At 40.0% G+C, this 25,550-nt stretch overlaps 1 protein-coding gene across 17 annotated transcripts in view; it reads right to left on the bottom strand.

The window, feature by feature from the left end:
* auts2a (activator of transcription and developmental regulator AUTS2 a) overlaps positions 1–25,550 on the bottom strand; it is a 336,296-nt gene that overhangs the window by 111,658 nt on the left and 199,088 nt on the right. For all 17 annotated transcript variants that reach the window (XM_044141275.1, XM_044141274.1, XM_044141280.1 and 14 more), the window contains one exon: positions 14,945–14,974. In XM_044141275.1, the coding sequence (XP_043997210.1) occupies positions 14,945–14,974 (30 nt within the window). The remainder of the gene's footprint in view (positions 1–14,944; positions 14,975–25,550) is intronic.

Raw genomic sequence — 25,550 nt, 5'->3', positions numbered from 1 at the left:
CTTCTAATATGGTGGCTAGGCCCTTGGATCTGGCCTGTCTGTTCCCTCTAGCTTAAAACATCAAAGACTAGATTTCAAACATCCTGCTGTGGAGAATCAATTAACTGCACATGTTGATATTTTTTACAGGAGGAATTGCAGTGCTTTAATGATATATATGTATATATTTCTGAAAGGGAAAGAGTACATATATATATATATATATATATATATATATATATATCAATGTGTGCCCTCTCCTGTGAGGTTTCGCCACATTCTTTTGGTTTAATTTGAAATCATTAAATGGCAAAATGCTTGCTTTTTGATTTGTCCCTTATTACATCCTTCATAAGAATCTGTCAGCCTGCCTCATTAATTCATTCATCTCCATAAGCTTTCTCTGTGCCACTTAGACCTTGTGTGATCTGAGTGAGACCCCTTATCACTTCATTTGAACAGGCGGGAGGCCACCCGTTTCCAGCCCAGCATCTGGGCTCCGGGAGATCCCAACAGAGGTGTTTCAGACTGAGCCACAGAGAAAGAGAGAGAAAGACTACAATGAAATGCCATGCAGCTGTTCCATTTCACACACTATATTTAAAACATTAGCAAGCATTAGTTAAATATATTTGCAGCTTTATTGCTTACACTCCTTTCAGCGTAGATCAAAATCGACAGGCAATTTTCCACCATGAGTCACTGATGTATTGCTGCTGTGAAAGGAGAGACACTTAAAAGCATTTAGCTGGTGCCTAGCTCCACACAACAGCCTCATAAAGGCAGACAATGGCTGAGCTTAATAAGAGCCAGAATGGATCCCCCGAGTGGAGGACCCATCAGGATGGGGAATTTCATTTAATTTCCCCGGGGCCATCTATGTCTTGTACACATAATTAGAGTCCAACACGCAATGCTCCTTGTGTTTTGTCAATAATCCCCCAAGGAGCAATCAGGACAAGGGTTGGACATGCCTCTGTGACCTGGGCTACCTGCAACAAGCTCAGCCACCTAATTACACTCGCTCTAACGAGCGGTGGATGTGGTGGTTGAAAGGAGAGGAAGTGGGAGGGGTTAGGGGACTGGGTCTAAGCCCAGGAGCCACCAGTATGCAGAGCCTCTGCAGGGCTCCTGATATCATTAGAGCTGTTTTGTGGCCGTTGCCATGGATGTGGCGACATCAAACTCAACATCATCCTGTGAGTTAACCTAAAGCCTCTGGTGCTTAACACAGCAAGATATTAGAGTTATTTGATAAACAGTTCAGCTACAGTGCCAGTGAGAAGTTTACATTATTTATTTATTTATTTTTTTTTGGTGATGTATTTGAAAGATTCTTTTTTAAGGGTGGAATGATGACGCAACTCAAAACTTGGTGGCGGTCACTGAGGGTCTGTGACTGCTTGTGGTACCCCTAGAGTTACACAAAGTGAATAGAAGAATGAAGGATGTTTGACTAATTAAACCAATTTAGGGATTATGATCAAAAACTTTACCTATGCCTGGAAATTTTTATTGATTCCCACAACTCATAATAACCAAAACATAGGCAAGTTTCATCTCTCCAAATTGGAAAAAAGAGAAAGATTTATATGCGTCATCATTTGTAACAACTCAAAATAAAAATGATACGCATGTCTTTGATTGGTGTATGTAAACTTCTGATCGCAAATCTATACATCCTCCCTGTGTATTATAGTCATTAAATTATAATCTCAGATTTTAAAATTTAGTTTCAAACACGCAGCCAATTAATTTTTGACTATTTGTATAATGATTTCCAGAATTAATTGTAGTATATCAATCAAAAATACTACAATATCTACTACTACAACTAAACTAACCAAATAAACTACTACTAAACAGTCCTTTCACTTGTTAATTTTCTTGTGTATTGTCTCTAGAATAAATACCAGCGCATCACTGGAAGCCTTTTCACTTTTCACTAAACACAAGAACTCTGGGTTTGCCACCTTGACAAAAAGCTAAAGAAGTCTAGACTTGAGTATGTTTATAAAGACATTATCTGTGAGCTAAGGCTGCAGAGAGGCAGTCATTTCAGAGGCAGCCCGCCTGCAAAAATCATCAGCTTGACAAAAGGGCAATGAAGGGGCAGAGGGCTGGTGCAGGTGAGGCGGGCCTTGACTGACATTCAGCGAGCGCAGTCAGAAAATTTAACCTTTCTCAGCAGGGGAGAGAGAGGGGGAGACAGAGAAACAATGAGGGATGAAGACAGAGTGGGAGAGAACCGACATAGCTGGCTGCGAAGGGCTTCCTGCATAGCAACAAGGGATATTAGTATTTTTTTTCTTTCCGAGTGTCCTGTTTCCTAAGACACAGGTTTGAACCTGAGGTCTTAGTCAATGCATTATTAAAGACTCGTAACTGGCGACGCTGTCTCATAAATAGAGATGAGGACAGACACCCGAGCAGCCGGGGTGCTGCTTACTTTTGATCGGTCACAGACACAGCGACCAGAACACGACCCAAAGGCTTCTGCTTACACAATGCGTTGCTTCACACTCCTCCGGCCAGCAGCTCTCAGCTCGGTTATCACTAGTGCACCTGGCAAACCACGCAGTCCGAGGTCGGTTCTTAAGTTTTGCAGGTCAATGATATTGAAATTTGTAATTAAATCTGAGTCAGCATGTTTGAGGATTGCTTTCCACAAGCTGCTGGACCAGTACTAGTAACAGGGCGAAATTAAAAGCATAGCTAAGTAGGTTCTTGTATTAATTACCAAAAAGGATCAGAAGAATAAACTTCACAGGATACATTGAGCTAATGAGATGATATACAACATTTGGTTCACAGGAGCAAGGCAAAAATAGAAAAATAAAACTACAAAAAGACAGTTTCTTTGTTTTTAAGTGTTCTATACCTTGCAATTAGCTAAAAGGTCCAGACATGGAATAGGAGGGTCGAAGTTGACTTGCTAATATTACGTCCATATTGGCATTATGATAAGATAATCATCATCCCAAATCATATGCAATACCAATTGATTGGGTATCTTCAGTGCACAATAGACCAAGAGACAGGATAGATTAGTGATTTCAAGACTTGGATGGTTTTATCAGCAGCGTTAATGCTTCTAAACAGAGCAGATAGGAAAAGGATCGCTGCACCCAGGAGAGCCCATTTTTATCCTTTGTATCTCAAGTTGCTGATGTGCGTTTCCTCTAAGGCGTAATACAGGATGAGTGTGATGTAGTGATATGATGCAAAATAAAGACAGCGGCGTATCTCACATACCTACCTCATGCATATAACATAGATGAACACTGAGGAGTTTTTAGCCACGCCCCTTAAAGAGTTATAGTCTATGTATTTTTGTTTTAGAGTGGAGATGAACAAATGAAACCAGACTACTAAAGAAATGGGCTTTAGAACACAGGTTTCCTAAGCTGACATCAAGACGCCAATGCAGATAGCAAATTGTTTACTTTGGAATCCTTTTTATGAACTAAACAATTAACAAAAACAATAAATATAATGACATTTTAATCCTTTTAAATATCTGTACCTCAAAACACATAAAAACAACAAACAGAGGCAGTTTGTGTTGACATTATACCCGGTTTAAACGTTTGCATAGTTGACCAATAAGGTCAAAAGACTATTTTACTGTTATTTTGAGTCCAGCGGTTAAAAGCTGTGGAACAAGTGCTAACTGTGTTGTGTGCTAACAGGAAGCTGCAAGGCAGGCGCTAACGTTAGCCTCATTAGTTGCTAACAGTTAGCCAGTCGTAGTATTCATTGGTTCCTGTATTGTCTGTCACTTATCATTTTTCTACTAGAATCCAAGATGCTGAAAATAATCACTTTAAAAGGCGTAAGGGGGATTTCTTTGTTTCCTAGTGCTTAGCTATGGTTAATTAATCGGACTCTGTCTACCAAACAGGCCGATAGAAGACCTACTTCTCACTTCAAAATAAGAGTCTCAACGTCATAAGCTAACAGCAACTGGAAAAAAGTATTATACTTTGATGTAAAGCACTTGGTGTTTAACTCTTACTTACTGTGTTATTGCTGCCTAAATGTCTAGTTATACCTTAAGCCATTTAAAATAAATGGCTTATTTATTTTATGAGAGGCTTCTGTTTAGTGACAGTTTTATATATGATTTGATGTAATGTGCATGGAAACATTTTCTTTAGACGTCCAAGTCAGAAAAATAGAAAGAAAAGCTTCCTTTTTTTTTTCTCTCCTTTCCACATATCCGTCAAAGAGCATATGTATGGCTTTTGTTGCTGATGGAATTATTTTCCATTCCCTCTGTTCTCAGCTTGCTCTGGGAATTGAATCACTGCCTTAGAAGCATGATTCACTGCTGTGACTGTTTTTTCCCCCATCCATTCAATTTCAAGGACTTGGCACCCTTGTCCTATTCAAACATGTGCATTATTACATTTTATTGTTGGCCATAAATGAATGGGGAGGTAGAGCACTCCAGAGGCAAGTGTAACGCATTAGGGCCTGTATAATATCACGTCTCAAGGTAAAAGCCATACCCCCGACAACGCTGTGTTTCACCACCAACAGCTATTCTGCAAGCTATCACAAAGAATCGGGAGGCAATCTAAAAGGCAATGGTGATGCTTTTTATAGAGGCGGAAACATTTGCTCGGCTCCCTTCCAGCTGCCGCTGTATTTGTACCTATTTTTTAAAAGATTTTACATAAATAAATGGATGTAATAGTGGTACATTAGAAGAAACAGAACTGATCAGGTTTTGCCACGTGAGAATTATGGCAGTAATGTACGGAGGACTGTTTTAGGCATCGGTTGGTTAGTGGTTTCAAGGTATGCTAAACTTTCAAAAACCTAGCTATCTCCCTAACAATGTAAAAAAACTTTGACTGTCCCTGATTACAGTATTTTTATCCATGATGTTACAGGAGGGTAGATGTCACAAAATTTCAAAATTTTTGTCACATTTATTAAAGTATTGCTGTTTTGTTGGTATGCTACAAACTGAGTTGGCTACCGGAGCAGACAGCCCAACTAATTGAGCTGCTAATATTAGCTTGTTGTGCTCGATGTCAGTGGTGACTGGTCATTAGTTAAATATTACAGCACCATTTTACTTTTCAGACGTACTAAATTCAAAGACTGGAATAGTAAGTAGTCAAACAAATATTATACAAGATTAACTATTAATCTGTTGCGATATCTGAGTTTGAGAGATATGGAAACAGTTTAAGGTTTTAGAAGGTTCATCATAAGACTTTGTATGATATTTTTATGGTCAGTATCATTTATTTTAACACCTACATAAGTTATGAGAAATAACTACCGAAAATTATTAAGGTAATTGTTCTATGCCCTGTACTTAACACAACTGAAATCAGACCACAGACATGTCCTGTGGTCTGATGAAACGGTTGGGCAATGATGCCCAACTGTACATTTAGAGAAAAAATAGGGATCTGTTTTTCTTCGTTTCACATCATATTGTGAATGCTGTTTTGGTAGGATGAACTGGTGCACTTCAGAAAATAGATGGCATTACGAGAAATGAACATGATGTTCTGACATTAGCCAGGAAGTTAAAGCTGGGGTTCATATGGGTCTTCCAAATGGACAATGACCTGAAGAATACAGCCAAAGGAATACCAAAGCGGTTTAAGGACAAAAAGGTTAATGTTTTTGTGGGGCCATCACAAAGTCCTGATTTCAGTCTTAGAGAGAAAGTGTGGACGGATTTGAAGAAGTGGATGAGTGAGGAACCTAGAAACCTCACTGAGTCCCAGCAGCTCTGTCAAGAGGAATGGGTCAGAACTCCATCAAACTAGGACAAAGGTTGAAATGTAGCTATAGTTCCAATTCCGACATATTTACCCTGCCATGAATCGTGGCAATATTGATTAATTACCACGAGTAATAGCAATTGATTGTTGTAATTAATTATTTAATTACTTGTCCTAATCAAATAAGTTAAATCTTACTAAATACTGAGGAAATTAATCACGATTAATCACTATGCTCAACTTTGTAAGCTCGAAATGTTTCCAAAAGCGTGCACATGTTTGTAAACATGCAAACATGTTCATTTTCCAGGTCTTCATATTCAGATTAAAATTAGGCATTTTGTTTCCGTCTTTAATGTAAAATTGTTCACTACAAACTGTTGGTGGTCCGGTGGACACATAATTCATGGTAATGCGATCAATCTGCATTATGTAATATTGACAGATTAAACTTTTCAGATTAATCACATGCTATAATGTGGGAACGTTGATATCCCTAATGTGTGTGTGTATATATATATACACATATATATATATATATATATATATATATATATATATATGTATATATATATATATACTTTTACAAATTTAATTTATTTTTTGTACTTGATTCGAGAAGCAAGCCTTGCAGCCTCATTTGTACATTTGCCACCACCGGCAAGGTCCTGACCCCTCTGGAAGGCTTAGACTTTGTTCCATTTAATTATGGGCGTGTCACTTCAGGGGTAAAATACTTCTGCTCCGACCCTCACTCGTGACCTGGAACAGTGTCAGCGCGGCGCATCACCTGACGTGCCGTGCTGCGAAGGAAGAGAGATTCTAATCGGTGGACAAGGTTGGCATACATCGGTGTATGTGTGGGACTGTCTAGGGAGCGCCACTGCCAGCTGACCTGCTCATCCATCAGACAGGGTCCATCCATCCACCCTCCCCCCTGCTCACCTGCTTCCCCCACCGAGGCCTGTGAGTGTGGATCTCTGCCAGGCCCGGAATCTCCACATTAATTTCTCATCTGTGGCGCCCTAATGAGCTCCGCCTGCTCGCCCACCTCTGAGACCTTAGTGATTATCAGACAGGAGGGTGGCCATTTGTCAATGGCAAGAGATGGCATTTACACTGCTGACCTTGCTGCCAAGGAGAAGGGGAATCAAAATGCAGGAGAGGTGACCAGGACAGATGAGGAAAGAACATGAGAACAATTACAAACTAAGGGAAGCAACACAAACCCTTCAACGTGAACACAGTTTTATTCATGAAGATGTAAATACTTCCTCAAAGCCCATCTATCTCTTTTAGTTCATCGTTCTTTTGAAAACGTAACACGGAAAAAAAATTTAAGGTGCATTTTTCTTCTTTTGACACACGAAATTGAGTGGAGGTATATAAAACAACTTTTTGAGCTTTACATCATGTTATAGTCTCGCATGGCAACCATTCAGGTGTGTAAAATACGTGGTGGGACTGAGCGCTGCCTTCGAGGTGCAGCTCCTCCCAGGAGTTGCACTTTCCAAGCTTTGGCCTCACACACCACCCCTCCTTCTCAAGTCCCCCACTCAGCTCCTTCAGACTAGCCAGAAGCAATTAGCAAACACCTGGTGGAACTGTCCATCATTATACAAGCTTCTACAAGCATAACCCTCATTAAAGGGTTAACAGAGGAGCGATGTTGTGATGACTCCCTGAAGGCGGAGGTTCAAAAAGAGCAGGTGTTTCTTAAAGAGACAGAGGCCCAATTTCAAAGAGATAACATACAAAGTCAAATATCTTTTAAGACATATCTGGTTTCAGTTGATATTTACATACACTGGATAAAAAGATGGAAACACATTTTTTTCTTCACTGTCTGAAGTTAAATTTGTCCAAAACTCTCCTGTTTTAGGTAAATTAGAATTACCAAAATTATTTCTATTTGCCAAATGCAAGAAAACTTGCAGAGAACATTTTTTTAGAATTTTTTTTTTCAACTCTTCTCAAATTCAAATGTTTACATACATTATGATAATGAGTGTGAGGGATAACTGTCTTTTAAAATGCATGAATAGGGTCAAACCTTCAGGGCTTTGACAGTATAGTGCATTTTAATAACAACTCAAGGTAGCACAGTTACTTGATTGTGCTAGAAAATAGCACCATGTGCCTGGAAAACACATTAAACTGCCCCTTTAAAGTGGAATATTACGAAGGAACATTCCCGTTTCCTATTTGTCTTTGAATTACTTCTTTGTATGTGGGTGTAGACGTGAACCGGGGCTCGGACTCGACGGCGTGCGCCTCAGAGGGAGCAGGGATTTGCTGGTTATTGGATGGAGGGGAGCAGTGTAGGTCTGTGACACCCGCTAACCTTGGCCAGGACTACTGAGACTCTGGGGGCATCCATCAACATGGCAGCCCCTAGACCTAGACTGGAAGGGGTGGGGGAGGAGAAACCCCCCCCACAGAAGTTGGCGGGGGGAGGGAGGAGAGGAAGAAAAAAGCTAGTAAAAATTTAATGCACTCCGCAGAGCGGTCATGTCATACTTGGTTATGGAAAATAATCCCAGATGCCTGCAGTGCTAAAATGGAGCTGTAATGTGCTTGCCTCCTAACCCGGCCTGACAGCCATGATGTACGACTACCATTACCGGAAAATATCACTTCAACTAACCCGTGATCCGGCTCCGCTAAGGGTCATATTATCCATGAGGAACAAATTACACTCCCCCAAAGTAAATACAAATTTCCTGCACTGACTGGGTACAAAGCACAAAGAGGGGAGTGGGAGAGGGGTGGGCAGGCGGGAACGTTACCTATGACAACGCTCTGCAGAGTGACAAGGATGATAAAGTACATGACAAATCACTGGCTGACAGGGTACTCTAGTGCAATCAGCCTCAGCCTCGGCCTAGCGAGCACCCACTCAAGCCTGTAAACACTACTCTCTTCCTTTGGAGGGGGGCAAAACACATAATCTTTTAACGCTGACAAGTTGCTCTCTCCTTTTTATTACTCATCCTTCCCACTGCGGTGAAAAGTGGGAGGGCTTTTGGGGGGTGTAGGGAAGGTGGGAGGAGGAGATAAAACGGTTTTATGTACAGTGCTACTGAGTGATTGAGAAACACAACTCGTCTGGTGTAATTGCCTGAGGGCAAACACAGCAAAACAATAAAGGAAGAGAAACAGCAAATATATTACCAGTTCAGATCTTTATTTTATGTCAAGGACAAACAGATTTCTTGCGCCGCTCTAAGAGCACCTTGGTTTCAATGAGGGCAGAGTGCGGCAAATTACGGCGCCCCCTGCGCGCGCAGTCATTAATAAGATGCAGAACATTTCCAAAACGCAATTTACAGCTAGCTAGTGACTGCTGATATAGAAGGTAAACAGTGCTATGGAAGGTGCGGTTTAATATCGTGCGAAATAAAACCGAGATGAGGAAGAGCGAGTCGGCGGCTCAGCTACTTGGCGCGAGTTCAGACCGAAACATCTGACTGACATTTTCGAGGTGCCACTTAAGAGAGGAGGAAAAAGTCACTTGAGGAATAACAAGTATAGACAAAGAGGGTCTGAGAGCTCTTGATGATATTACAAAGGTGAGAAACTGTTAAAACAATTTATAATCCACTGTATGTATTTTAAAATAAAAGAGCTCAAGTGCAGAAAAATGCATAAAAATTACAATATTTCTTCTAAACTATGTGAACACTTAGATACATGAGCATTTTATCATCATTTGGGCAAATTTTCAAACTCCAAAGTGGATAAACTTAAATACTTAATAGTTTTAATCATAACGGGTGATGTGTATCTGTTTAATGAGGAAGGGTGTGGCCTAAGGAACACCTTCTACCAAGGTGTGCATAATTATCAGGAGCTCATTCTGTTTGTCTAAATATGCCAGAAAAAACAAAATACACAAAATTCAGAAAAATCAAAAATTACTTAAAATCTCTCAAAGGTAAGGTGAGGTTTTTTTTTTTTTTGGTTGAATTTACTTCTTTTTTTCTATCTACAATTCCCCTAATAATCCTTCATACAAGAAACATATTGAGAAAGTTACAACACATAACCTAATTTCTGGTTTCTATGTTACCAGCGCCTGGTAAAAATGTCATGTCAGCAGCACCTTTAGATGTATTTTCACTATGGAAAATTGTGATGTTTTCAATACTTATCTTACCCTCTGTATAAGAAGTTTGGATTTGTCCCAACAATCTAGAGTCTCGCAGTGAAGAGAGACTGTTTTGGCTGATGAATATAGTAATTACCCTTACAGAGCAAATGGTTGATGCTAAAAAACCCCAACAAGGACCACTACGAGTACTTGTGCCGCAGTTTGAGAAGCATTGATCTCTGTCACAGAGAATTCTCTGAAAATCTTCCAATGCGTATTAATGATGGGAACTGTGGTTATAAATTAACCACAGCATGTTTTACCGTTCCAAAATCAACACCCAGCTCCGTTGTGCTTGCATTGTAAATGTCCATGCATTCCAGTCATGCTACCATGGAAGCACAGCTCTGCTTTGCACAATCAGCTATAAAACACAATCAGTTATAATGAGTTGACAATGAAGCTATGCACTGACTGTTCTTAGCAGCCAGAGTTGTTGACTGCATTGAGTGATTGTAGCAGTTCTGGTTAACCACTCTTAATGGGGCATTTAATTGGACCTTAAACTAAAGATGAACCGATCCAATATTAATATCGGTATTTGTCCTGATATGAAAAATTTTTTAAGGGTGGGTACTAGACAGTTTGCCTAATCCAAAGGGCAGATCTATTCAGTCTAATTCTATACTATGTGCTTTGAGTGGCATCATGCTTTATCATTTATTTTACATTAATTTTAGAATTCCTAATTGCATTTCCTGAACCATTTGCAAGAAGGCTTGCTGCAGATTATTTTTTAAATGTTTTACCAAGATAGACAAAATATTGTATTTGTCAATTTCAGTTTCTTTATTGGTTGTTATACTCTTAATTGCACTGACTGGACAAATTAAAGAGAGACATGTGTATTATCTTCACGTCTGACTAAGCCTTTGAAGCTATTGGTGTATTTAAGTGTGCTGTAATGGTACAGAGTTATCAAAAACATTTGTAGTTCAGTACATTTATGTCTGTGTTTACAAATAGACACGTTATCAGTCAATCCAGTGCCGTTTTTCTGTATCGGATTGGTATCGATCGATACTAAAGTTCAGATATTGGTATCGGTAGGAAAAAATGCGAATCGGTGCATCCCTAGCTTAAGCATGAATGCGTCACTTTTTAGTGCGTTATCCAACCAAGAGTGTGTGAAATATACATTCAATTTCAGCCTATAAATTATTCTGTAATTACAAACTGCAGACACTAAAGTGCATCTTCCAGAAGGAAATTAGGGTTTTCGCTTCACGATAGTGGCCAAGGACCTAGAAACCCAATCTATGTGATGTTGAAACACAGAATTATTTTGTCATGTTTCCTCTAAGAGCATTAAAACAGAAACTTGGCTCTCCATTATAGACTGTTCTTCCCTTTGCAAAACCACTGGTTAGGAACCCCTATAACTGAAATGCTAATGATAATGCACAAAGAGCTAATAACGCCGGTGGTGTGTGACGAGTAGCTGCACTGAGCCTTCCACCCACCTGTCTCCCAGAATGCTATTAACATGTCACGTTGGAAAGGGGGCCCATCCTACAGGTCACTTTATAATGAGCAAATGCTCTGGCTGTTTCCAGCTCGTTCAGACACACACACGCACGCACATGAGGGCAAACACACACGGACGTGATCGTCTGAGATGTGAATAGCTGTCTCTTATCGGAGCCTGGCAGCTCCCTCTGGCACAGGGAGAGAGGCCTTCTACACCAGGCAGGACGTGATTTCTCCCGGGGACGCTTTTCCCATTTTCTGCTTTTGAAGGGAAACTAAATAAGCCACGTTTGTTCTCATCTGAATACATTTGACCCATTAAAAAATGACTCGGCTCTCCCGTGTGTTTCCCCGGTATGGTTTTGCAAAGCGGACCGTGTTGCCCGCAGAATGCAAATGTTCTAGGTGGCTGGCAGGAGCAGATAGGGGGCAAGAGGTGCCGGGGACTCAGGAGGGGGTAAAAGTGTTGAGAGGGAGCTCCAATTACCCCACAAGGCCGGGCGAGTCAACCCTAGTCGTTGGGGTCTCCTATTTACTAATTCACTCCTCTATTACTTTAATACACAATTAATCAATGACAGGAAGGTGTAGTCGGGGCTGTTCATCAGACACGTAACGTGAGCCAGGGTGAATTAATACAGTCACTGTGGGGATTACAGCTTACCACGCTCTCTCTCTCTTTCTCGCTCTCTTCCTGAAACAAAAAGGAATTGCCACCGAGACAGGAGCAATTTAAATCGACAACACTGAGTAATGACTCAATTTGCTGCACAGTCTAAACACAACAAGCAAATGGCATTACTAAATCATTAGAGAGCATCCAGAGCTCTAGTTAGAAGTTAGTGGATGATAAAGCTGCTTTTAGAATCTTTAGGGTGCACTCAAAACCTTACAAAACATTTGGATCAAGCTTTTATTAATGCTTACCATTACCGGGATCTTGTAAATACCAAAACTGCAATAAAAATTCAAGGAATTCATTACCGTGTTTATTTGTCTTGCTCGGTCCAGAGAAGTGGAGTATGCTGGGTATGGGTAGAATAAAGTGGTGGTAAAATCCTACTTTAAAACAAACCAGAGAGAGTTTGAAATTCTGAATGAAAATAAGGTGTTTATGTGATACTGAACTATTTTAGGAGTGGCATCCAGTCAGTCAGTTAATTTCAAATTAAATATCATGAATAGCAACCCGGTGGAAATAGCTGTAAAAAGAAATTGTTTAAGCTGCTCATTAGCTGCGTTTCCATTGCAAATGAGCGTAGATCGTTATCTGTATCAGGCTGTGTTTAAAACATTTTTTTTGCAATTGTGGTGTTTCTACTGAATAAGAAATGAAGTTAAAATCGCACAGCAATAAATTTATTCATAAGTCATTCAAAATCATGGCAAAGATGGATGCAAACACTCATATGATTTGTATTTATAATTCAGCCATGGCACCAGTGCTCATCATCTACCAGCCATCGTCTTTTTCAGGCGTTGGAGTGACAAACCCCTTATACTTAAGAGCAGATACATATGCAGCGTTTTGGGGAAATTGCAATTTGCGTTTTTACAGACAAGCAGAAAACTCAACACGTTTGAATGACACATGATGCATCGCACAATGAACTGTGCGATGCAGTGAGAGCTTTGGTGGAGCCAGCTGCACATTATCTGAAAAGGCAAAAACAAACCATCGTCCTCCTACTACTTCCTGTCGTCTTCTTTGTTGTTTTCGCCAGTAGTAACATTTGGCTGTTGGTCATGTGACTCGTATGATGTGAAAAATGTTTACTTTGCAGTTTGGCAAAAGAATCTATTATGCTACGGCTGAAGAATCACCTCATCCTAGCACCAAAATGTATTTATTTATCTTTTCTTCAGTTTAAATTAGCTTGTTTCCATAAAAAGAATTTCTTTTTGTAATTTAAATTTGCGCAATTTGTGGTTAATGGATATGCAGCTAGTGTGAGTAGCGCGAGTAGTGACTTTGACGTTTTGGGTTTGCTGGATTTTTGGCCCATTCCTCACAGACAGAACTGCCAAAACTACCCAGTTTGTGGGGCACTGTCATCATACACACCTTTTTCAGCTATTCTCAATAGTTTTCCATTGGACTGAGATGACAGTTAAGATTTTGTCAAAACAGGGGCCATTTTTTAAAAGAAAATAAATAAATAATTTTTTCTAACTGTATTTACAAAACGTATTTTTCATGTCAGTACAGGACTCAACACCGTAGACAATGACACTTTCTCACCAATTTTAGCATTCTTCTTCACAAGGTCTTTTGCTTTTTTCAAGTGTTGATTTGCACATCTCACACCAAAACACATCTCACAAACACACAGAACTTGTCTCCTCCTTGAATAGCATGATTCCAGAACATTGCGATGTTGTTTTTACTCTCCTATAGTTGTTTGAACAGCTATGTGGCACCTTGTGCTACTGGAAATTCTACCCGTTTATTTGAATTACACTGTGGAGGTCAAAGTGCTGCCTTACAAAATATCCACAGGCGTGCTTCCATTTAACTCAATTAATCAGAAGCTTACAAACCATGACTACATCAGCTGCACTGAGTTTGGAAAAAGTAATACAAACTTCTCTAAAAAAATTATCCTTCCCATTAACATATGACAGTCTTGATGGTGTTTGAATTTCAAATAAACATAACACAATCTATTTTGCAAACTGCTAACTTAACAACCTGAGACATTTGAAAAAATTGTATGGTATGAGCATCATAGCAGATGGTGTAAAATATGGAATGTAGCTAAGTGCTGCTGAAATATTTCAAAACCAACATTACTTGGTTTCATGCAGACACTTTGTCTGCACTGATGAAGATTCAGGCCTGCTGAATACCTGAAGTGGCTCCAACGAATGGCAGTCTGACCTAATTTCCTGATCATATCAGCTTATAACTGACCACTTGGGGCAACAAATACACTGCTGAAGGAGTTCTAAGCTAACAATTAGTAGACCATGATCAGATAGTCTTAAAGAAAGAACAAATCATTGGGACACTAGCAGTGTTTCCAGTCTATTTTTACACTAATGTCGAAAAAACACAATTTCCATTAAACAAAAAATTAAATGCACAAAATATGAGCTAACTGTCATAAGTGACTCATAGAAGCAGATTTGATATTTCACAAAATTGAAGTCTTCATTGATAAAAGAAAAACTGTGTGAGAGAAGCTTTAACATTACAGGAATAAAAATACACAATAATTTCCATTTAATTAAAAAGTGAGAGAAGCATAGACAAGGTACGGGGTAAGGTTTCAGGAACTGGATCTCAGACTAAAAATACCTCATTGATGGCTTGATTTAAGCAAAAATCACCACTCAAGACAGTTACAACAGTCTAATTTAAATCATCCCCAAACCCTAAAACCCAAATAGATTTAGATTTTGCTTCTCATTAAGTCATTCATAATTAATGTATAAGTAATTAAGGCCGTCGAGTACTTATTAAGTTGACGTTTAATTCTAATTACATGAAATCCTCAGTCTTAAAGATGGTCTCATTTTGAATATTGCTGAATATCTTGAAGCCTGCAGCGCAGTCACTGGTGTATGAAGAGAATAACAGGCTTACCTTGTCTTCCTGGTCACTCTCTGTGTCACACTGCAAAAAAAAGAAAAGAAAAAGAAAAAAAGACAAGGAAGAAATTAGGAGAAATGCTTTCAGGCTCTTTGTTTATATAAAACCTGCTCATAAAATGAGTGCCAGATTTTAATTCAAAAGCAACTTATTGCACATTCACAGCCACAGTAAACAAATATTATCAGACCAGTTCATTAGAACACGCGAGAGCACGTTCGCCGTGAGCGGCTGCGTCCTCGTTAACGCCAAACCCCGCGTACTGCGAGATTCAGACAAGTCCAATACCACTTCCACAAGAAGACTTGCTGCTCGAGGCCGGGAATGGCACGACGACAAAGAGGAGGAAGGAACTTTGCGACGGAGGGAAGGAGAAAGAAAAAAAAAGGTGGCTGGATTTCATTTTTTCGTTCCAATTTCAATTTCAAGGTCCACTTAATTCTTTATCAACTAATTAGCGCGATGCTGGGTGACTGGCGGCCCTCAACGCTGTGCATATGGCTGAGGCGCACAGAAGCACTGGAGTCGGTAATGAAGAAGGCACTGGGGATGGAGGGATTGTGGGTAGGGGGCCTGGCACAGTGTGTGGGTAGGAGTGAACTGGTGGGGTTAAGCGGGGGAAGAGGGGATTGTTGGGTGGCGATTAAAGCAGGAGTGAAGGAAGGAAGGAAGGAGAAGGAGGGAGATATGACTGACAGCCTAGGGAGTGAGCAACAGAAGGCCCTGCCTGTTATTTTTTTCCCCCTTTATCTCCTTTAACTCAAAAGGTAGCTGGCTGGCTCTGAGGCTGATCTGTTTCTCAGGCTGGATGGTGAAGAAGAAGAAAAAAAATAGGCAGGAGGTGGTGGAGGGGGGGAAACCCTGTGAGCTCAGCAGGAGCATTGCATCCAATTTACAGGCCTGTCCCACACGGCCCCAGGGGCCGCCCGCGGCACACTGCCATGATGGTCAGCTCCAGCAGCTCATAAATTATGCAGAGGCAATAAACGCACTGGGCAAACACTCCACAGACGCTCTCCTGCTCCATTTCTGTCTCGCTCTTTTGCTATCTCCCACAGCATTCTCCCCACCCCACATTTTTTTAAAGAGGCATGCAGAGGACCTGCAGCCCCCGCGGCCTGTCAGAGCTGACGGAATAAATGTGGATAATGACAGCTAAGTGCAGATCATCATTACGTGTTAGCAGGGTTGTCATGATCCGAGAGATTCTGACCTGATACTGATAACAAGCACAAAACTTGATGGTTCATAACATGCTCAGATTTTCTGAACACACTCAGCTGTTTCTAATAAAGATAAAAAAAACAACAACAAATGTTATCGAGAGCATAGAAATATTTCCACTGTGCTAATCGCTGTAATGAGTAGCAGATAAGTCAGCAGAAATTTAGATAAAAATGACCTTGAAAGTGTTGTTTTACTGTTGAAAAATAAACATCAGTGAACATTAAAGGGGCAAGATTATGTATTTTCCTCACACATAGTGGCACAATTAAGTAAGTATGCTACCTTCACTTGTTAGAAAAATGCTATATCTATCAAATATAACTTAAAAGAAATTTGACTTTGGAATTTCACACCTTGGAATTGGGTCTCTGTCTCTTTAAAAGGTCCTTCTCTTTCCTCTCAACATTTTCACCAGCGCTTCACTAAGCATGATGAGCTCAGCTCAGTTCATCCAAGTGTTTGCTAATTGCTGTTGGCTAGTCTGAAGGAGCAGAGTAGGAGAGGGTTGCTCTGTGAGTTGGAAACTAGGAAACGGCAGCTTTGAGGAGGAGCCACGCCTCGAAGGCAGAGGTCATTCCACCCAAGCACAGCTGAATGGTTGCTATGGGAGATTATAGGATTTCTCAAACATGCATGAAAGAGTCAAAGCAACATTCCAGGTATGTTTTTGATGAGGCAATAGCATTATATAATGAAGCTCATAATAGGATCCACTAATGACCTTGAAGGCTATTAACTTAATTCAGTTTTTCAATTAGTTGGAAAAAATATTTCGTAGGTGTAAACAAGCAATACCGGGCATCATCACAAATTTATTTTTCATTAGAGATTAGTGATTTCATATTTTAGCATTATTTTTTAATCTGAGCATCTCTCGGCTGCTGGCTATTTCATAACAACAAATCATACAACACAGAGAAGGAGCCATAGCAACACAAATGGTTTTGGAGTTAAGAATATTGCTTATTTGTTAATATATGGTTTTGATTAAATTTTGATTAATGAATTACAGACTATGTAATTAACACGATTAAAAAATTAAAGGTAAAAGGTAAAGGTAATTTTATTTATACAGCACATTTTCAGCAGCAAGGCAACACAAAGTGCTTAAATCAAAGTCCATTACTCATTTATAGTTTAGAAGTACTTTTTTAGGACTAAACATTCTAGTTTTTTAAGTGAAGACTGGCAAACATTAAAGGAAGAGTGGTAAAAGCTGGACTGAAACTCTGGCAATTTCTGACAAGACATCTTTGCCAGATGAACTACATGTCTGCACATTTGGACAGTGTAGTTGTCGCTATGAAATCAATGACTCCCATGGTATGACAGTAGAAATTCTGATTTCCATGTTGCAGTTCTTGCTCAATTATTGCCATTTTTTTCATAAAAAAAAACCCTTTGTGCTTTTTCACCCTGTCCTAGGTATAGGATATTCCCACACCTGAAATGTTTAAGAACAACTTAAAGAAATATGTGTCTTGTTTTCCCTTCACTGGCACAGTATAGATATGCAAATATCTCACCATATTTAACACTTTTCTCAAATTTTCTCTCAAGTTAAGATCTTCACACATCATACTTCATTCTATCTTTGCACATTGTTATCACAGCTGAAAAAACCCCATTAAAAGTTTTTTGGTTCTTTTTAACTATGGCTGCTCCGTAGGCAAAATACCTCAGAACAATCCTTTTGCCCTGGCTGCTTTAAACAAAGTCTTTTCTCAGGCTGTAGCTATCACATTATGGGAATTTTATCCTCCAAGCACCTGCTCACTGTTTTATTATTCAAAGTCATGTATCAAGTTGAAAAGATTCAACAGCAGTTTACAGTGGACCCTCTAACCCACTTTCCCTGCCTAGTCACAGTTCAGTATTCAATGATTCACCTATTTGCAAATTTTTATACAGAATGTGACTCCCAACTATTTGAGAAAATTCTGCCTATTTGCTGATTTCTTTTGGAGAGCTTATCTGAAACATTTGAAAGCAAATACTACTAGGTAGCTTAAATGCCTCACCTACTTGACATCACAAAGCAGCCAATCCTGGAGCGCCATTCACTTTCTTTGGAGCTGATTGGCCACACCCCCAAAAGTCAAGATAAGGAAGACTGTAGATGTTACCTTTTAAGGAACAATCTAGAGGCAGCTTCAGTTATTACATCTAGAAACTAATGATCAGTCCCCGAATCTGGGTGTAGTGATGGACTCTGACCTGAACATTCAGAGTCACATAAAGAGAGTTAAAAAGCTGGCCTTCTACCACTTGACAACATTTCTAGCACTAGAAGACTAATGTCACAGCAAGGTCTAGAGAAACTCATCTATGTACTTAGTTGGATTGATTAATGCAACAGTACCTTCACAGGTCTGCCTGGCTCTCTGTAGGTCAGAGAACTTACTTTAAAATACTCATTGTAGTTAATAAACTACTGAATGTATCAAACTTCCACACCACTCAGGTCCTCTGGTTCTGGTCTGTCTGCATCTCCAGAACTACAACCAAACATGGGGAAGCAGCATTCAGCTTCTATGTGCCACAAATCTGGAAAAAAACTTCCATTGATGGATTCGGTGCTTGGCAACAAATAGGTGTGTCTCCTTACCGTGTCTTTTACATCGCCTCCCATGCAGGGCTAACTAATGCAGCAGCAGTCAAAATTAGTTCCCATCAGATCTTCCTGTATGTGACATCAGTAGTGTGAGAATGCGCTCATTAGCTCTTTCTTTTTCTCCGTACAACACACAAACTGAAAACACCCGGCGAGCAAAAGGGTTTAAATAATGGACATCATTTTAGTTTCTTCCACTGCGTTGTGATCCACAAAAACATGTCTTCTGTTTTTCTATCATGTTTTTTTTCCCCATCCTTCCTTTCTCTGCTCTCTCGCTGTGCAGCCAATTGCTTTGATTGCCAAGATAGAAGCCGGCTGGAATGACTTGCCCTTGCTTGTGAAGCAAATGGAACATGCTAATGGAACTCATCGTATTACCCGATGCAAAAGTGCCATAGCTCATTACTTTAAGATAAAAGGATATCATTGTAGACGGCGAGCAGAATTGACTTTCTGTGCTGCGACTTGATGATGATTTAATCAACTGCTCTCTTTCACTTCTCATCCCCGCGCCTGTCGCTTTCGCAGGTGCCACTAAACGAAGCACTCACACGGCTAGTGGGGGGAGAGAAAAGAAAAAAGAAATTGCTGTCATTACTTTCTTCCCTGCGAATAGAGGTATGCAAATTTTCCAGAGCGACAAAGGGTGGCAAAAAAAAAAAAAAAGAAAAGAAAAACTTAATAAAATGGAAATACCTTTATAACGAGGAAAGTAAAAAATCCTGAGATCAGACCTGACAGGCGAGGGCAGGCAATTCGATCGTCCTTTCACCGCGCACAGCAAAGCCGCCTTGAACTCACCGCTCAAGCGGAGGGCGGAAAGCAACAAATAATAATACCTCTAAAAAGATAAAAACACATTTCGGGCGCATAAGCGAGTCAGAGCTGTCACTCACTGATAAGTGATCAGAGTGAACTAATGCGATCCCCCATGCAAAACGTAGCCTTAGGCAGGCAGGAGCAGAAGCTCTGCATATGTGGGATTTTTTAAAATGTTTTTTCTACTTCTTAGCAATTCTTTCACAAGAAACAGATTGAAGACTAGCAGAAGTTATCGGCGTAACATGCAAAAGTAACTTAGAAGTTGGATATGATTTAAAAGATTGCCATAGTTTGTGATGAATATTTGATGTTAAACAGTTTTTTGAGAGAAAGGGTAACAGTTGGATATTACCTGACCAGAACTATAAAAATATCTATCTATCTATCTATATATATATATATATATATATATATATATACATATATATATATATATATATATATAGAGAGAGAGAGAGAGAGAGCGAGAGAGAGAGAGAGATAAAGTGAGGGACTATAGTGCCTCATTCCTTCTCTTTCACTCATGTAGAATCGTTGGTTTGTTAAATGTTAGGTTTAAGTGCTCTTTTACTCAACCTGCTTTTTGTTACTTGTTCATGTCTGTGTTTTATTTTAGATTGCTTTAATCTTTGTTTAATGTGATGCCTAGTGTAATTTGTGAAGCATTTTGGTCGACCGTTGCCGTTTTAAATGTGCCAAACAAATACATTGGACATTGACAATAACATTGCTGTTGACCTCTATTGACCCCTTTGTGACGTGTTCCTATGCCTTTGTCATGGTGGAACAGCTGGTTTTATACAAAAAACTAAATTACATTCAAGTAGACTTTCTTACTATGTAGTGTCTGAAGACTATTGTTCTGTCTTAATTTTGGGAGATTGGAAAAATTGATCTCCTGTGAGAGGAGATCAACAAACCCAGCGCCCAGGTCATATCTACGTGTTAACAATACTCGGCCCACTTTTGCTAATTTAGTAACTTTGTATCTATATTAGTGTCTTTTCAGACAAAACAAAAACAGCATTGACCGAAATTGGAATCGGCAGGTCAGGGTTTTTAAACAGCGGTGATTGGCTAGCAATCTGCAATCGGTGCACCCAAAGATTTTATTTAGAGGCATCAAAGTACAACTGAAGTACTGCATAGTGGTACAGTTGGTAGCATAATTTGCAGGTGCTCCCTATGCATGCTGAGGACTCTGGTTTCCTCCAACAGTCCAAAAACATTATTTTAGTTGGTCTCTAAATTGGCTTTAGGCATGAGTGTGTGGATGGTTGGTTGTGTTGCCCAAGACGCTAAATGGACTTGTGGGTATAGACAGTGGTTTACTGCTAAATACCATGTATCATTTTTCTTCCACTTCACAATTATGCAGTACTTTGTGTCGGTCTATCGCATAAGGCCACAATTACAAGCGTTGAAATTTGCACTTGCAATATCACAAATTTTAAAAAGTTTAAGGGGAATCATTACTTCTCTGTAACCGGGGACTCATCAAAGCAGCAGTGATGTACAGTAAGGAACCCACCAGTCCCAGGAGACGGCCGACAAGGAAAAATGATACTCTATCCAGGCCTGCCGCTATTTGCACACCGTACAACTAAAACCCAAGTGTTTAGTTTAAGTAACACAGGAATGTCAAACATTAGCTTCAGCTCTAAGAGCTGTTGATGTTGGCTCACATCCGGAACACTTCTGATTGCTCCTCTGCTTTCACTCAGGCCTCTCTTTTGGCTGAGGGCTCTTACAAATTTCCCTACACTCTGTCCAAGCAGAGAGCCTTTTGTTTATATTGGTCTGAAAGTAGGAGTAAATTATTCTTGCACTAAATCCTCTCCAGCTGAGTGTAATACTGGCCCAGTAGAGGGGAAACGAGCGGGTTGGGAGGTGAGAGAGGGAACCCAAGGAGCCACGGGCTGAATCCTAAATGGCGCAGCCGCAGTGAGCAACGGAGCTTGCCAAAGTCTGGCATAGTTGCCCGCAGAAAAATGTTTGTACTAAAGAGGTAACCACATCACACAGGCATGCGTGCAAGGCAAAGCATGCCATGCTCTCTTGGCCAACATAGGCCTTTGGAAATCTACCGCTTCACAAATGCTAACAGATGTTTAGCAATTTGGGGGGGGGGGGAACATGATGTTACAGCGGAAATTTTTAATGTCAAAAGAGCGAGACTTATAATTCTCTATCTGTTGTTTGCATCCTTATCAGATGTCTGTAATGGATTATTTTCTTAAAGGGGCAGAATTATGTATTTTTCAGGCAAATACAGACCTTCGGTTATAAAAATGCTAAAGGTCAAATAGAAAATTTGACTCTGGAATTAAATTAGTTGAAATTGCGCCACCTCCACCTCCAGGCAGTCATCACAACATCGCTCCTCTATCAACGTTTTTTTTTATCATTGTTGCACTAAAAAAGTAGCTTGTATAAAAACTCAGCAGATGCACAGATCCACCTGATGTTTGCTAATTGCTGCTGGCTAGTCTGAAGGAGCTGAATAGGGGAGTCAGAGGGAGCTTGGAAACTGCATCTGCCAGGAAGGCAATGCTTGGTCCACCCTGGCGTTTTGCACAGCTGAATGGTTGCCACGGGAGATAAAAGGATTTCTCAAACATGAATGAAAGAATCAAGGCAGGTATATTTTTGATGAGAAAAAAACATTATAACATAATGTAAAGCTCCAAAGAGTCGATTTTAACATGATACTGTCCATTAAAGAAGTGAATGTGCAGTGGTTGCATTAAAGGACATTAGCCCTGGGTTATTGTTGCTGGCTCACCGCAGCCTTAGAATTAATTATGGCTGATGGGGGGCTTCGTTAAGGTGCCACCAGTCCACAAAGTGTGATTTGTGTTTATCAACCTGAGCCAGGTTGTCCTGCAGGATGGATATAGGGGCTAACGCCTATATAGACACCAATCTGCCTCTGTGCCTGAAGAGTGGGACAGACAGCATGAAGGATGGCAGCCACCGCCGGGGTCAGCTCTGACGGCGCCAATTTGATGTGCTGTCGTGAAGAGCCCCCTCATTCCCTCCTTCCTGATATAGCTGAGCGTCCTGATGGTTTTCTGATGCAAACAGTCGCGTGGCAAAATGCTTCTCCCCCGTCTTTCCTCCTCCTCCTACCAGTGCTTCTTCCATCCATCTGCTGCTGGGGCTTGGGCGCCGCCGAACGCCTGCCTGTCACAGCGTGCGTGGAAATTAGCTGGGGAGGAGGCGCTCGCTTGTGCTAATTACATTTTAATCATTGGAAATGTGTTGGCAAATCAAGCCTTGATTGCCATCTTGGAGCCCAGCGCTCCTCTCTGCAGGTTGGGGATGAGTGCGGGGATGGTTTGCGGGGGCCTAGGATGCATCCGAGCCCAGACCTGCCAAGTTGGAAACCTCTTCCTCCAGCATGGCTTGATATGGCGCCGTGCCTGGCCTACCGCTGGGTGAAGAGGTCTGCCACATTATTCATGGGGAATAGAGAGAGAGGATGGTAAAATGGAGATCTGTGCCATGCATGTTTCCCAAATTCCCCCCACTCACACCTCCCACATCCATCTCTCCTCTCCTAACTCACTCCCTCTTTCACACTCGCACACCTCAGTCTGTCAGCCCCACCAGTGTGAATTAAGGAACAACACATAGAGCTGAGAGGGAAAAGACGGGTGAGCTTAAGGTACACTGGATTGAATTTGCCCCCAAAAACAAGAACTTAGAACAAAATTATGTCACTTAAATGTATTCAGATTATTTAATTATTATGAAAAAATTTCACATTCAGGATGTGGTCCAATGAAAGTAGGGTTGTAAGCACCCAGATGTCTACCAAAGAGGTGCTAATAACAATAGCTGCGTTTCCATTACAAATTAGCGCAAGTCTTTGTTTACATTCTTCTAAGGACGAAAAAAACACAAACTTGCAATTTCAGTATTCACAATAAATAAGAAATAAAATTAAAATCACATGTGAATAAGCTTATTCACATCATAAGCCATTAAAAATCATTGCTTTGATGTATGAAAGCACTTATATGAGGTATACATATTTATAATTCAATCATACATTGACTTAATGTAATGCTGATTGTTGATTCTATGTTGCATTGTGTTTCTGTGTTTGATATGATGTAAAGCACTTTGAAATGCCTTGCTGCTGAAATGTGCTATACAAATAAAATTTGATTGATTGATTAATGGCGCTAGCGCTCATAATCCATCAGAGGAAACGCTGGCGTCTTCTGACTCGTGTGATACGAAAAAAAGTGTTTCTGTTGCAGTTTTGCAAAATGTCTTCTTCACTCAGTAACTACTTAAGTACCAAATAGTGGTCTGCGTGGCCTATCAGATCGAATAGTGTGTTCACCGACTAGAAAAAGATTGGGGTTTTAAAGTTAACAGATGATTACCAGCTGTTTTCTTGTTGCATGTCTTCAGGAAAGGTGAAAATAAATGTGCCATAAATGGTTACTGATGTCTACGTTCAGGGAGTGGAAGCAAATTCAACATGACACCAAGGAAACCTTAAAGTAAGGAAGATTTTGTGGGGCTGACACTAAACATCTTGCAATGGTAGGAAAGTGTAGATCTTAAAAGAAATACCAAACACACCTTGAGTGTTTCAGAGGTTCACACTGACAGAGTCCCTTATGGTTAACGTTTCTCTACAAGCCAAAATGCTTCATTGGGTCTAAGCAGACTTCTGCCTGAATACAACTTGCTAAGACCACTAAGCAGGCCAACATCTGGCTATAATTTCCTTTCAAATGTAAATCTTTATCCAGAACATATCTAACCTAAGTACAAACGTAGGAGAAAAGAAGCAAGAAACAAAACCTTCTGTCGAATAATACATTCATGGTCTGTGGCCTCTGGTTTCTATAGTCTTAAACACTCAAATGTCCGAGTTAACTACAAAGGGGGCTAAATCAACTCTGAATGTTTTCCAGATCATTTTCAATGAATGGCTTTCTTCCTCTGAGCCCAAATTCCTCCAAAATGCAATTTTTATAACTGTTTAATGTGTCTTCAATCATGTATAATAATGTATAATGTATAAGTCATGCAAAATAAATTTCTAAGAGACCTCAGCCAAAAGAAGCAAGAATTTCAAAATGGTTTTTAAAGCTGGGATGAAAAAAATACTTTTGAGTCTAAGACTGCTTCATTAGAACTGGACTGATGTGGTTTTAATAAATAGGACGATGTGACATTTATCTCTGCTCTTGGCGATAACAAATGGAGCTCAACCAATAGTATGCCAAGTATCATTGTGCCAAGTTATGTCACAGATGCATTTTCTTTTGAATATTTTTTGATATGCTTTATGAAAAACATCCACAAATATTTGGGAGTTACGTTCCACAGAAAAATCCACAAATATGGGAATCCGCATGTCACAATGTTTTTGAATGATCTAGATCCCAAAAAAGTGATTGGCAACAAATCTGCAACTTCACAAATAACCAAGCAAAGTACTGACAATCCACACTGCAAAAGGCAGGACTTGATGTTGGTGGACACATAACGTGGCCAGAACCTCCAAAGATGGTCGGTGCAGTTGTACGAGTTGAGTACATAAAGCGACAAACCTAAATTTAAGTGATCCGATGAAATAAGCGATGAAATAAGCAGCCAAAGAAACCAAAGAAAACCATCTCTGGCTAATGAGTCTAAAGTTAGAATTTGTTTTGTAGCTTATGTTTTACTATTTTTTTTAAAGAAATGTGGACTCAAATTAACCAGCTCAAAATCTGAAATACTTTTCAAGGCAAACCTTCAATGAACATAAATTCTTTCATACCCAGTATGAAATCTTTATTCAACAGGTGAAAAATAACAGATTGTATTTTCAATGCTTTTTGACACTTAAAACCACCTTAGACAGAGACAAAAGCAAAAAAGCACAACATAGAGATCTGTCAAACTTGGACTGAGTTAACC

Source organism: Gambusia affinis, linkage group LG15 (assembly GCF_019740435.1).
Source record: "Gambusia affinis linkage group LG15, SWU_Gaff_1.0, whole genome shotgun sequence".
In the NCBI taxonomy this organism is placed as follows: domain Eukaryota; kingdom Metazoa; phylum Chordata; class Actinopteri; order Cyprinodontiformes; family Poeciliidae; genus Gambusia; species Gambusia affinis.
This window is presented reverse-complemented; position numbering and strand designations above follow the sequence as displayed.